Source organism: Equus przewalskii, chromosome 9 (assembly GCF_037783145.1).
Source record: "Equus przewalskii isolate Varuska chromosome 9, EquPr2, whole genome shotgun sequence".
Taxonomy (NCBI): domain Eukaryota; kingdom Metazoa; phylum Chordata; class Mammalia; order Perissodactyla; family Equidae; genus Equus; species Equus przewalskii.
The window spans coordinates 14,304,838-14,319,595 of NC_091839.1; the positions used below are offsets into that span (position 1 = coordinate 14,304,838).

At 38.0% G+C, this 14,758-nt stretch overlaps 1 protein-coding gene across 11 annotated transcripts in view; it reads left to right on the forward strand.

Moving 5' to 3' along the window:
* Nucleotides 1-14,758, forward strand: part of ZNF283 (zinc finger protein 283) — a 28,139-nt gene extending 13,381 nt beyond the window's left edge. For all 11 annotated transcript variants that reach the window (XM_008520085.2, XM_008520083.2, XM_008520080.2 and 8 more), the window contains one exon: nt 9,808-14,758. In XM_008520085.2, the coding sequence (XP_008518307.1) occupies nt 9,808-11,513 (1,706 nt within the window). In that variant the 3' untranslated portion in view covers nt 11,514-14,758. The remainder of the gene's footprint in view (nt 1-9,807) is intronic.

The following is a 14,758-nucleotide window of genomic DNA, read 5'->3' on the forward strand; positions in this document are numbered from 1 at the left end:
CCTTTTAGATACACACACAGTCTTTACTCCCAAATGTTAATGTCTACAAAGCAATAAGGCATCGTTAAATAAAATAGCAATAGTTACTGCAGTTTGCAGCTGTGACCAATTATCCATAATCAAAATTTCCACAAACATCCACAGTATCATCCACCATTTAATAGCTCAACCAAAATCTACAATCACCAATAGGCAAAAATGCTAAACTTGTCTTTTTGTATTGCAAATACACTTATGCATGAGCAAGCAAGGGATTCACCAGTAAGTTTTAAGAATCTAAGGGATACCGAGACCAAAATATTTGAGAGCTACTAAGGCCTCAGATGAATGCTTGGGGGTGTTCACTGAGGTCTTTCCACTCAGGCTGGGTTGGTGCTCCAATGCACAACCTCTGGAATCTCGGACCTTGTGGAGTCACCCTGTGGATGCGTAACTTCATATTTGCTTCCAGCTCCAAGGGGCAATCTCTGCCTAGATTTTTGGGTCTTCTTTGCATGACTCCTCCCTGTAATAAACCTTAAACCACAAATTCCAGCCACCTTAGCAGCCCTGAACTGGGATCTTAATATCCTTTGCCCAGTGAGACCACTGCTGTCTATGTGGATTTCGCTTTCCTGTGCCTTGGTTTAGAGGATACAGCCAATAGAAAGGGTGAATGTTCTCCTGATATGTTTTTCTTATGTCAAAGTTTTTCATCCCTGTGCCTAGTATCCAATTTTATAGTTTTATAGTTTTTTTGTAGCAAGGCAGTAAGTCTAATGCCAGGTTTTTCTTTATGGACAGAGCTGGAAACCTCTTACCTTCATTTTCAAGAATATTTTTTGCTATACATAGAATTCTGGGTTGAAATCTTTCTTCTTTCAGCTCCTAAAGATCTTCCATTATGTTCCAGCTTCCATTTTTACTGATGTAAAGTCAGCCATCATTCTTATCGTTGTCCCTCTAGATTTACTGTGTTCTCTCTTTGGTTTTCAACTTTTTGATATGATGCTCCCGGTTGTTGCTTTTCTTTGTGTTTATCCTGCTTGCAGATGGCTAAAAATAGGCTGATGTCATTCATACATTTTTAGAAAATTTCAACTATCGTCTCTTCAAGTATTTCTTTAACTCTCTCCTCTTTCTGGGACTCCATTGCCTGAAGTTAGATTGTTTGATATTGTTGCACAGATTGGTTTTTTTTTTTTTTGGTCTTTTTTCTCTTTGTTCTTCAGTTTGGTTTTTTAGTTATTGAATTTCCATTTGGTTGAATTTTAGAGTTTCTATTTCTCTGCTGAAATTTCCCATCTGGTAACTATCCATCTTTTCTTCCAGAATCTGTAACATATAGTTGTTTAACGACCTTGTCTGCTGATTCTAACATCTGCATCATCTATTCTCTCTTTTGATTGTGTTTTTTTTTGGGGTTTTAGGTCAGATTTGCCCTGTTCTTCACTTGTCTCATAATTTTTTATTGTGTGCAGACATTTTGAATAAAAGAACAGTAAAGAATGAATCCTTCCCCTCCCCGAATGTATATGCCCTTCTTCCGTCAGTCATTTAGGATGAGGGGCTGATAACACAGATCCCGCCAAGCACGGAGCTGATCTGGGCCTGAGTCATAGCTTTTGTACAGGAGGAAGACATGTCCTCTACCCTCTGGGTCCTTCTGGCTGGGCCAGAAATTAAATCATGAGACAGAATAGCTGGAGAAAATCAAACAAAGCTTTATAACATGTATACATGGGAGACACTCAGGAAAGCTGAGCAACTCACCAAAATGGCAGAGGCTCTCGTCTTAAATACCATCTTTGGCTAAAGACAAAGGAGGGTGTTGGGGGTAGTGGTTTGGAACTTCAAGGGGGTGGAAGGGAATTTACATGGAGATGGAAATGTAAATGGGCCAACTACACACATATGACCTGAGAGATACGTTCTGCATCACATTACAGTTATCTATGCTGTTAGCTCCTTCCTCAAGTAGGCTCTTCTGTTTTAAATTCTTTTAGGCAGTTGAGGGGGAGGTCAAAGTTTCTTTCAGAGTCTTTGGTTCTTAAAAATAATCAAGCCAAAGAGACACATTTTGGGATGACCAATTCTGATCCCCCACAGTTCCACCTTTGAAACTTTAAGAAGTTTCATAGTCCAGCAGCTGAGTGGTAGATTGTTCCATCTCACTGAACACATTTCTTAGTCCTGATAATAGATCAGCCCAGTTAAATTCATTTCAGGAGAAAGTGATGCAGTGGGCTCCCAAAACTAGGCCTGTGTTGTGGAAGCAAGCAATCAGGTATTTAGTAAGAAGTATTTCTGTGGAAATAAGAAGAAAAACAAGGTTCACGGTTGGAGCAAATTGTAAACCAGTTTCAGAGCTCAGAGGACAGCCAGTTAAGATTTCTAGGGGCCAGCCCAGTGGCACAGCAGTTAAGTTTGCATGTTCCACTTCAGCAGCCTGGGGTTTGCTGTTTCAGATCACAGGTGCGGACCCAAGCACTGCTTGTCAAGCCATGTTGTGGCTGGTGTCCCACATATAAAAAGTAAAAGAAGATTGGCACGGATGTTAGCTCAGGGCCAGTCTTCCTCAGCAAAAATAGGAGGATTGGTGGCAGATGTTAGCTCAGGGCTAATCTTCCTCAGAAAACAAAGAAGATTGTAGATGTCAGTGGAAGCATCTTTTGCAGCTTAAAATGTCTCTGATGATGTCATTGAGTGTTCAGGTATCCTTTTGAGTGGCTGACACAGCAACAGGCATGCAACAGGTGATCTCTCTTGGTTATATCAAGTTGCCTGGCTTCAGTTTGCAAGGGCTTTTGGAACAAGGGTGGTTTCAGTTCTCAATGACTTCAAATAAAAATGATGGAAAAAATTGAAAGTGGTAGTTTGGAGATTTGTAGCCAGATATTTCAGGAGACCAGAAGAATTCAGGATCCAGTCCACTTCACAGGTAGAGGACAAAAACCTCAAAGACAGTTAACAGAACTAGGACCTAACATCCACAAATGTGTATTATACTTTTTACTGAAACATAATTTTTCTCTCTAAAATCACCCTCAATTTTACCAAAGACAGCCAAATTAAGACTAACGGTTTGCAAAATAAGTCTAGTTTCAATAAATTTGGCCCAGTTGTTTATGTAAGTACAGCAAGAATAGCGATTGTATAGGTTCTTTTAAACCCGTTTTCTGAAACTTTTTATAAGGAATCTCAGATTGAACTTTAAAGGCCTCTTGAGGCTAGGAAAGCCAAGGACTTATCAGACAAAGCCTGTAATACCTACAGATTTGGGTGTATTTTTCTCTTCTCGAGGTCCCGAAAATATTTAGGTGTTTCTTGCACCAGCCAGATAAGTGACCTTCCTTCCTTACCTGGTAAGGTTGCTAGGAACCCTGTAAACAAGGTACCAAGCCAACATTTCCAAGTGGCTTTATTCTGTAAAGTCTAATCTTTAATTCTCAAAAGTTGTCTGGTTATATCTGAGTCTATGCCTGTTTCTCTCAAATATGACATTTCAGTCAAAGCTTTGGTAAGATAACTAATGTTTCCAGTTGTGTCCTGTTATAAGGAGAACAAATTCTTGTTGAACTTATATAAATATCTATATTGCCATGAAAATAACAAAACTCACTTGCTAAGAGTTTCTGAATTCAGGAGGGATCAGGTAGGGAGATTCAGTTTTGTTTACAGAAGTATAATTTTCCAAATTGTTGTAAGTCATAGTTAGCTTAAGAGAAAAGAGAAAAAGTTTTTCTTAAAAAAATGTTTTTTAAAATCAATATTTCTAATAAAAGTCACAAAAATTTATAATCATATTCATCAGTTCATTCAGTCCTGTGTAATCAATTTTTGATCTTAATCTTCTGTTAGCAGTTTTATGGGGTCATCACTTTCTCCATTAGAGTTTGATAATTTCTTACCCAGTTCAGTTTTAAAATCTGAAAGTTTATCAGAAGCTTGTATTCTAGAGTAGGTATCAGGGTCCTTTTCATGAATCTCTCTGAAGATGAAAAACATTTTCAAAAGCATCAGAGTAAAACAATAACTGTCTGGAAGTGACAAAAGACTTAAAAATGACAATTGACAAGGAAATTTGGTTTATTCTGTGACACACAACACTGTAAGATAATAACGAGAATTGTGACTGACAACCAGGACAGATTAGAATTTTTTGGAATGTTATTTAATTTTTGAAATACTTAAGTCAATAACATTTACCCACACACTATCACAGGTGTCTATGAAACAATGTTTAGTTATCCATTTAACCATGGTGACTGTCAAAGAATTTTAGGTGAATGCAGAGGCTAGTTGTAAGAAAAACCTTAGTACCTGTGATTAAAGACCTGATAAAACAATATAGGAAATTTATTTTGGTAAAACACAAAATCCATACCCTGATAGACTACTCAAAGCAAAAACCTTTTATAATCTCTTTACCAAGAATAGACTAAAAGTTCAAGAAAATCATCCTTTTAAGAGAGGGGAAAAAAACAAATTCTAAGTTTGCACCAGCTTACTTTTAATATTAAAACTTACTTAAATTTAACTTTAGCCAACTTGAACATGCATAAAACTCTTTTCAGAATTTCTCTTTCACAAACCTTCTGTAACTTTCTTCTTACATTCAGAATTTGTCCCATGCCTTTTTTTTGTTGTTGTTGTTGTTTTCCTTCTTCTTGTGGTTTAGGACAAATTTATCTTTCTCTCTTTTTTTTTTTAAATTAATTTTTTTGTTTTTTGAGGAAGATTAGCCCTGAGCTAACATTTGCCACCAATCCTCCTCTTTTTTTGCTGAGGAAGATTGGCTCTGAACTAACATCTATGCCCATCTTTTTCTACTTTATATGTTGGATGCCTGCCACAGCATGGCTTGATAAGCAGTGCATAAGTCCACACCCGGGATCTGAACCCATGAACCCTGGGCTACCAAAGTGGAATGTGCAAACAACCACTGTACCATGGGGCTAGCCCCCCAATTTATCTTTCTTAACCTGACAAAAATATTTCCATTCTTTATATCTTCTTTACTAAAAACTTACATCTTACTTTGCTTGAATACAAACATTTTTCTTATTAATTTTTAGTAGCTTTAATCACATATTAGAATTTTTAACCCTTAGAAACCTTAATTTTTTATGTAAAAACTAAGTAAGTAATTACAGAGTGTCTTTTACATTAGCATACTGTGGCTTGGCAAGTTTATTAATACTTTTTATAGTTTTAGAAATATGTTACTTTATAATAAATATTTTACTTAAATACAAGACATGTTTACCAATAGACCCAAAACACCTTTTAGTTTTTTCTGTAATAAGACAAAAGTAGGTAAACTTATATTTAGTAATTAATGTCTAATATTTTATATTATTTAGAAATAATGTACATATTTAATGAATTTTCCATCATTTAATTGAGCCAAACTTCACAGTTTCAAATTACTAAAGAGATTTTTGAAGTTATTAAATACAAGTTATAAAGTATAACTTTTGCTAAAAGTTTAAACTCATCTCATTTACATTTAAATTATTTCTTCCCAACAATTATGTTTAGATTACCCATGAAAATTTCATGAGACATTAGACAAAATTAGCTATCATTTTATTACTTTTGTTAACTAGTTTTGTAATAGAGATAACATCAGCTTATTTGACCAATAAATGTACAATAAAGGCTCCATGTGTGCATCATATGCAATGCCAATAACTCTGAGGACATGTCCATTTTAATCAAACCAACAAACTTAAGTAAGCTTTCAGTTACCAAAGATTATTTCCTATCATGTTAACTTGAAAGACATGTAAGAACTTGCTTTAAGACACTTAAATAGAGCTCTTAATTTTGGCAATATCATCTGGAGGTAAAATATCACACATATAGACACACAGGTAGACACAGACAGAGACGTAAAATTTTTGTTACAAATCAGGTGCAGTGCAAAACACTAGTTGATGAGAAACATTTGTATTTCAAAGAATGGCTCTCAGGTCCTAGTAAGACGGGAGCAGAAAATCTGCATCATAAAGGCACAGAGAAAGCCATTGAGTTTTTTTCAAGATGGAGTTTCTGGGGCATATTTGCCTTATCTGTTTCTACTGTCTCAATCTCTTGTCTCAGTCAACATCTAGGAGTATTTGGGGAGGAACAGGGGAGTCTCTGGGGTTGGCAAAAGACAGGTGAACTTTGAACTGCCTTCTAGGACTGTACCTCCACCTTTGCAGGGATTTGCAAGACAAAGACAGTTGCTTCCAGTTCCCCAAAGAACCGGTTTACAGCTTGAATGACAGAAAAAGAAGCTGACCCACCCCTCCAGCTACATCCTTCCAGTGGCTTCTTTATATCAGGGAATTTTTAGCTTGAGAGGTGAATCAAAGATTTATATGTTGTAAAACTTTCAGGACAATGTATCACACCTTTAAAAGTCTGCACAAAGCATTTAACAAAGGCCCTCTTTCTAAGTGTACAATTTAACCCCAGACCAATTTACCTTGGTGGGGGAGGTTTTATTATCCTTTAAAGCACCCTGGTTTTTACCTCATGTTCTGTGGGTTCAGGCAACCTTACTGACGTCCCTTTAGTAAGTTTAATTAACACTGTCTGAAGGGCAGATTTATATGCTGTCTTACAATCAGGCATGGGAAATATTCCCTTTCTCCAGTGAGACACATTGTCTATTCTCACAATACAATCTATAATACAATCATGGAAAAAGATACAATTGCTCCATGTAAAGCCCATAAATATATTAATTTTTCTACAAAATTTCATCTAAATTCCATCATAGTTTTCATTAGGACTTTATCAATAGGTCTTGGTCTTATAATTTTGGATAGAGGAAGCATTCTCAGTCAGACATTTTTATTTTATTTTATTTTTTTCCTTTTTCTCCCCAAAGCCCCCCGGTACATAGTTGTATATTCTTCGTTGTGGGTCCTTCTGGTTGTGGCATGTGGGACGCTGCCTCAGCGTGGTTTGATGAGCGGTGCCATGTCCGCGCCCAGGATTCAAACCAATGAAACACTGGGCCGCCTGTAGTGGAGCATGTGAACTTAACCACTCGGCCATGGGGCCAGCCCCTCAGTCAGACATTTTTAAAACATACTCAGGCACAGTTGATATAACCTCTTTATATGAAGTCAGCTCAAACATTCCAACCTTTAAAATCTTATCAACACTTGTACTTTCACATTTTCTCAGTTTAACTGTAACCCAAGTGTGGGTCTTAAGGCTAGTAATTTGTTTTCTTTTTTTGGATTTCCCGTTTAATTTGGCCTTTTCATAGTGTCCAATAAAAGTTATGAGAGCTCTCACAATTTTTTCCCCCAATTTAGAAGTTTTTCCAATTTAAACAATCCATACCTGGCCACATTGACAAGTAGGATGTTAACAGCAACTTATACCAATAAGCTTAACCATGGATACAAGAGGCATCCCCAAAAGAGATTCAGAAAGTTCATATCCAAAAATAGTCAAAGCAAAGGGCTTCATTGCATGACAAGCAATGAAGGTTGAGATGACAGAGGCCTGTTATGAAAGCAGCTGGGACCCCTTATGACAAACTCCCCTGAGAGCTCACACAGCCAGATGAAGAGTGTGTCCCAGAGCCCCAGTCTACTCAACTGGCCACCAAGATGCATGCTGGTACATGCATCCTCTGGATGTCAGAGACCAGAAAGGTCACAAAGCCAAGCTCTCAAGACACAGAACAAGACAAAAGAAAAACCTCATCTGAAGCACATTAGCAGCTTTAGCTAAGCCTTGGGTATCTCAGGGCCAAATTAGTACCCAGGAGGGAGGAGCCACAGGCTTGGGGGTCATGTGTGCTTTACAGAGTACCTTGTCATTGTATGGACATTTTCTTGAAGTTGGCGGGGTGACCTGTGTCATTTACCCCATTCCATGACCACCTTTCCTTTCTCAGGACAATTCTTGAGGTGGTGAGTGCCTCAATGGCTCTTCACTGCCCACCAAATTTTTGGCCTTTTTGGCTTCCAAGATGCCCTTAGCAACAGCTTTCACTTCATGTGCGTATTCCCAGACAACAGGCTCAGAAAGATGCCTGTGTCTTATGACAAATGACAAAAAAAAGACAGAGATAAAGAAAAATACTATCTCTGGGAGGAAAAAGATCTACAACCAATGAGTGCTCAACCAAATCCTAGAGTTGCTGAGTCCAAGAGGCCAGCTTCACTAAACTTTTCTCCTGCTAATCTAAATTTAGAAAAGCGAAAAACTCACCACTCTCACTTCCATTGGACCCTGCAGGCAGAGATCCAGGAGACTGATGTGGTAAGAACTCTTGCCTCCTGCCAGCTCTTGTCAGGGGTCCAGGATCTCTCAGCTGCATTAGTTCAGGAGTGAGCAGCATCCAGCCAGTGAAGTTTTATCCTATCCAGTCACCAAACTTTAGGGGAGGAAGACACATCCTTTACCCTCTGGGTCCTTCTGGCTGGGCTACAAATTAAATCATGAGACAGAACAGCAGGAGAAAATCAAACAAAGCTTTATAATATGTATATGTGGGAGACACTCAGGAAAACTGAGCAAATCACCAAAATGGCAAAGGCTCTCATCTTAAATACTATCTTCAGCTAAAGACAAAGGAGGGTGTTAGAGGTAGTGGTTTGGGACTTCAAGGGGGTGGAAGGCAATTTATGGAGATGGAAATATACATGGGCCAACTACAGACAATGTGACCTGAGAGACACATTTTACATTACTTTACATTGCATTACAGTTATCTCATGGTATTAGCTCCTTCCTGGAATAGGCCCTTCTATTTTAAATTCCTTGTTTTTTTTTTTTAAGATTAGCCCTGAGCTAAATCTGTTGCCAGTCTTTTCTTTTTTTTCTTCTTTCCCCAAAGCACCCCCGTACATAGTTGTATATTCTAGTTGTAGGTCCTTCTAGTTGTGGCATGTGGGACGCCGCCTCAGCATGGCATGACAAACGGTGCTAGGTCTGCACCCAGGATCCGAACCAGTGAACCCTTGGCCGCTGAAGCGGAGCACGTGAACTTAACCACTCAGCCACTGGGCTGACCCCTTAAATTCTTTTAGGCAGTTATGGGGGAGGTCAAAATTTCTTTCAGGTTCTTTTGTTCTTAAAAATAATCAAGCCAAGGAGACGATTTTGGGGCAGCCAATTCTGATCCCCCACACTTTGATTAGTTTCAGTTATTTTCTGGTTTCAAATTAGATTAAAAGATCTTTCTTTGCCCTGAACTTCCCACATGACCACTGATGGGCTAAACTCTGTGTCTAAGAGTTTGAGCTGGATGGAGCTTGTAGTACAGCTCTAATTAGTTTTGTTTCACTTCTTGTTTGAACGCCAGCAGAATCTTGGAACTTAATAACTATATGAACTACAATATTTTGCCTGCTTTCTAGCCAACATCAATCTCTCAGAGAAGTTCCTGTGAGGGAGAATTATCTTGTGTAATGAGTTTGTTTCTGAGTTTCAGGATTTTCTAGATTCTAGTTCATCCTGTCAGCCTACACAGTCATTAAAAGTTCAGCTGGAACTACACCTGGGCACAGAAAGGTTTGATTGATGGATGGGCACATTTTGGTGTCAGGGACCATCTCCATGGGAAGACAAGGGACTTGTTAGTGATCTTCCAGAAAACTGTCAGACTGAACATTAAGATCATAGAACTGAAAAATCAAAGCTGAGTTTGTCATTTGACAGGGGAGAGACTTGATGCTTAAGAGTTCAGTAAATCTGTCAATCCAGTTCCCTAGGGGTATTATTTTCAATTTGTCTTTTATTTATATTATAGAGGGCTTCTTTTTGGGTAAAGGAAATAAAGTGTGTGGTTTTCTTGTTTTCCTTCAGATCTGGAGTCAACAGATGAGACCAAAAACACATTTTCGGAAAAGGACAATTCTGAAATAAAATTTTCCCAATGGGAGATAAAGGAAAGAAGCAAAACCCTTGGCCTTGAGGCATCCATTTTCAAAAATAATTGGAACTGCGAAAGCAAATTTGAGGGACTACAAGGACCTCAGGAGGGGTACTTCAGTCAAATGATAATCAGCTATGAAGAAATGCCCACTTACAGAGAAAGCGAATCTCTTACTGCTCATCAAAGAATTCATAGTCAAGAGGAACCCTACGTTTGTAAGGAATTTGGGGAGGCTTGTAGTCCTGACTCCAAACTTGGTGAAGACGAGAGAACTCAGATGGCTGAAGAGCATTTTGAATGTAAGGAGTGTGGGAAGGACTTTTTAAATGCCTATCACCTCACTGTGCATCAGAGATTTCATACTGGTGAGAAGCCCTATGAATGTAAGGAATGTGGGAAGACCTTTAGTTGGGGATCAAGTCTCATTAAACATGTGAGAATCCATACTGGTGAGAAACCCTTTGCATGTAAAGAATGTGGGAGGACCTTCAGTCGTGGCTATCACCTTACTGAGCATCAGAAAATTCATATTGGTGTGAAATCTTATGAATGTAAGGAATGTGGGAAGGCCTTTTTTTGGGGCTCAAGCCTTGCTAAACATGAGATAATTCATACAGGTGAGAAACCTTATAAATGTAAAGAATGTGGGAAGGCCTTCAGTCGTGGCTATCAACTTACCCAGCATCAGAAAATCCATACTGGCAGGAAACCTTACGAATGTAAAGTATGTGGAAAGGCTTTTCGTTGGGGCTACCAGCTCACTCGACATCAGATATTTCACACCGGCGAGAAAGCTTATGAGTGTAAAGAATGTGGGAAGAACTTTAACTGTGGCTCAAGTCTTCTTCAGCATGAGAGAATTCATACTGGTGAGAAACCCTATGAATGTAAAGACTGTGGAAAGGCTTTTAGTCGTGGCTATCACCTTACTGAGCATCAGAAAATCCATACCGGTGTGAAGCCCTTCGAATGTAAGGAATGTGGGAAGGCCTTTACTTGGGGTTCAAGCCTTGTTAAACATGAGAGAGTCCATACCGGTGTGAAATCGCATGAGTGTAAAGAATGTGGGAAGGCCTTTGGTAGTGGCTATCAGCTTACTCGACATCAGAGATTTCACACTGGTGAGAAACCCTATGAATGTAAGGCATGTGGGAAGGCCTTTAATTGTGCCTCAAGTCTTGTTAAACATGAAAGAATTCACACTGGTGAGAAACCCTATGGATGTAAAGAATGTGGAAAGGCTTTTATTCGTGGCTATCACCTTACTCAACATCAGAGAATTCATACTGGGGAGAAACCTTTTAAATGTAAGGAATGTGGGAAGGCCTTTCGTTGGGGTTCGAGCCTTGTGAAACATGAGAGAATCCATACTGGTGAGAAATCCTATGAATGTAAAGAGTGTGGGCAGGCCTTTGATAATGGCTATCAACTTAGTTTTCATCAGATATTTCACGCTGACGAGAAACCTTATCAATGTAAGGAATTTGGGAACACCTTTCCTCATGGCTCAAGCCTTGTTCAACATGAGAGAACTCATAGTAATGATGAGCCCTACAAATATGAAGAATGGGGGGAAGCCTTTATGTGGACACCTTACTCAAATGAGACAATTGATACTGGCGAAACTTACGAGTGAAGCGATATGAAAGAACATATGGATGTTTTTGTGTGTGGATAACTTATTCAACATGAGGAGAAATCTTATTCTTGAGAAACCTTATGAACATAGGGCATGTGCAGAAGCCTTACCTGTGTATGGACAATTTACTTGTTATCAGAAGACTCTTACTAGTGAGAAGTATTTTGAATATAATGAACATGGGAAGGACTTTAGACTTCTGTACAATCTTACTGAACATCAGTTTATACTGATGTGAATCCATGTAAACGCAAGGAATGTGTGAAGATCTTTAATTCATGGCACAAAGTCTGATACACACCAGAGAATTCATGCTCATTAGAAACACCTTAAGGAAGGTGGGAACGACCTAAATGTAATTCGGTTTTTACCCTGCACATCAGAGAATTCATACTGCTGTGAAATCCTGTGAATGTAAGGAATGTGGGAAGGCTCATAGACGTGGTAAACATCTTAGAGCACATCAGAGAATTCATCCAAATGAGACACCCTTTGAATTAGAATTATAGGAAGGCTTCAGACGAGTGCTACTCAAACTATTGTCCAGAGGCAGGTGCTAGTCCACAAAATTATTAGCTGTCCATCATGAGATTAATGCAGAAAGTGAGCGTAAGTGTCTGGAAACTTCTGCAGCAATTTGATATTGCCATAACATTATCATTGTATTTTACAAAAGTAGCAGTCCACGAATAATGGGAAATAAAAAACAAAAAGTTTGTCCTTCCTCAGAAATAATTTGAGAGACAACCTTGACACTTTTTCAAACACGAGACAAATCACAATATGATTTACTTAGAATAAGAAATCCTTTGCTTGTCACCTCTCTTATTAGGATAGCAGAATATTCATACAATAGGAAGATTTGGCTAATGTGAGAATCACGGTTTTCTTATGCCCATAAAAGCACGGAGAATTTATACCAGATGTGTCCATTTAGTGAATATATAGAGCCTTCCAACACTATTCAATCTTTGTTAAACTTTAGCAAACTCATCCTAGAGAATAACCCTGTTAATGTAACAAATGTAGGAAACCCCTTATCTATGGCACAAACCATATCTATTGTCATCTCAATTCCACCTCCTTACTGCCTGTGGGCTGTTGAGCAAAATGCTCATCCCCTGTGGGCATCTTGTTTAAAATGCTGGTGAGGGTAACTATCTAATAGTGCTGTTGTAGAGACTGAGTGGGTTTAGTATGGGTCAGATTTTTGGAAGGGTGTCTGGTTATGTAACCTACGAACAATACACAATAGCTATTCTTATTATCCTCATCATTAGTATCACTACTGGTGAATTCGTAAGACAGGAATGCCCTTTTGATGTAACGGATTTAGAAAAGCTTCCCATAACCACTCATCTATTTGAATTTCAGATAGTTCATTCTGGATAAAATCTAGTAAAATGTAAAAAACTAGAGAGGATTCTTATTCAGAATTTATCCCTCAAGCTGCATCAAAAATTAAGACTGAAAAGAACTGTTATGGATTTAGTAAGTGTTAAAATGTTGGGAATATACCCGTTGAAGAATCAGGGAACATTGTGAAGCAATGTACCTGTAATGAATTCCAACAGACAGGTAGTAATTAAAATTCTCCACTCATTTCAAAATAAATTAGAAATTAAAAAGAGAACAAAAAGAAAATGTGCATTTGGGAATTCCTTCCCAAGATTGTGCTATGACAATTTTCAGACATTCAGAAAGTTTAAAGCGTAGTATAATGAACATCCATATACTCTGTGTAGAATCAATAGTTCTTACTATTTGGCCATATTTGCTTTCTCTCTGAATATATATGTATGTATGTGTATTTATGCTCATGTACCATTTGACTTATGATGTGGAAATCATGAAACTTCTTTCCTGAACACATCAGCATGCTTCTTTTAAGAATAAGAACTGTCCTATTCTTAACTCTAGTACCATGGTCACACAAGAAAATCATCAATAATTCTGTAATAATCTTTTATATTCACTTCATATTTCCGAGTGAATCTCATATTTGGATATTAGAATGCATCTCAAAGTTGATGACTTCTCACAATTGCTTTCAACCAGGTGTCTGTCATGATTTAGTGCTAGCATCAAAGCATATTAGTTATGATGAGATGAGTGTTTATATACTCACAGAATAACCCTTTAAAAATTATTCATTTCCAAAAATTTCAGTTCCATCAAAACTGCATTGACAAACAAATGTCTGTAGTTTGTCTCAGTCATTGTTTTAATCTGCATCTCACCTCGATGTCCATTTTGTGCGGACAGACCACTCATGAACTCACTGTTCAGTGATTACCATCTAGTGGTTGACAGCGTTGTCCCACACAATTGCAATTTTAATAATCAGTATAACACAAAGCAGAATACTTCGAGTGTTTTAATAGGATGAATCATTCCTAATCAGTATTTTATTCCTCCTGGGTACCATATTTGCATTTTAGCTAGGAGATGTGGAGATGGTGCCTTATCCCAGTATTTCTGAAGTGATTTCTCAAAAATCACCAGTCCTTAACAGTACTTGAAAAACGAGGGGGCTTCTCTGGTTAAAGCAGCTTATGAAGCAAAATCTAAATCCCCTCTTAAGGAACAACCAAAAAGCACCTTATCAGTTTATCAAAAGACTTGAGATTATTCTAGTGAAGAAAAGTGCTGAACTTTGTTTAAATTGGTGTATCTCAAACTTTGCCCTGGAAATACCAATTTCCCTTACTTAGGGATGTGAAACTGCATTGGGAAATGTTGCCATAACTAAAAGAAACTCGGAAGTTGCAAGTTTCAGTCACCAGTTCTGGCTCTTAGCTGTGATGGCATGGCAGTTAGCGTCATGCTCTCAAAAGGATGCCTTCTAATGTTCTCTCTTATTTCTGAGTAAAAGTCTTCATTGTATCTAAGTAGAAATGGCTCCTGGGTTGTATCAAATGTCATTTCATCATCTCTTCCTACAATTGTATAGACTGACTTTGTTACTGTGATAATTTATGATGACAGATTCTTTGACTTCTTCCCATTCCTGGATATGCCCAGGTTAGTCATTGATGCATTCTTTTCTGTTTTTTGGGGATGCACTGCTTGATTTCATTTGCTGTTATTTTATTTAGAGTTTTTACATCTCATGAGTGAGACTGTATAATAGTTTTCTTTTTAAATGTATTTCTGTTTGTTTTTGCATTGCAATTGCCTGTTTTTAAAATTGGATGACTGTATTGGGTTGTTTTGTTTTGAATTAGAGATCCTTAATCACT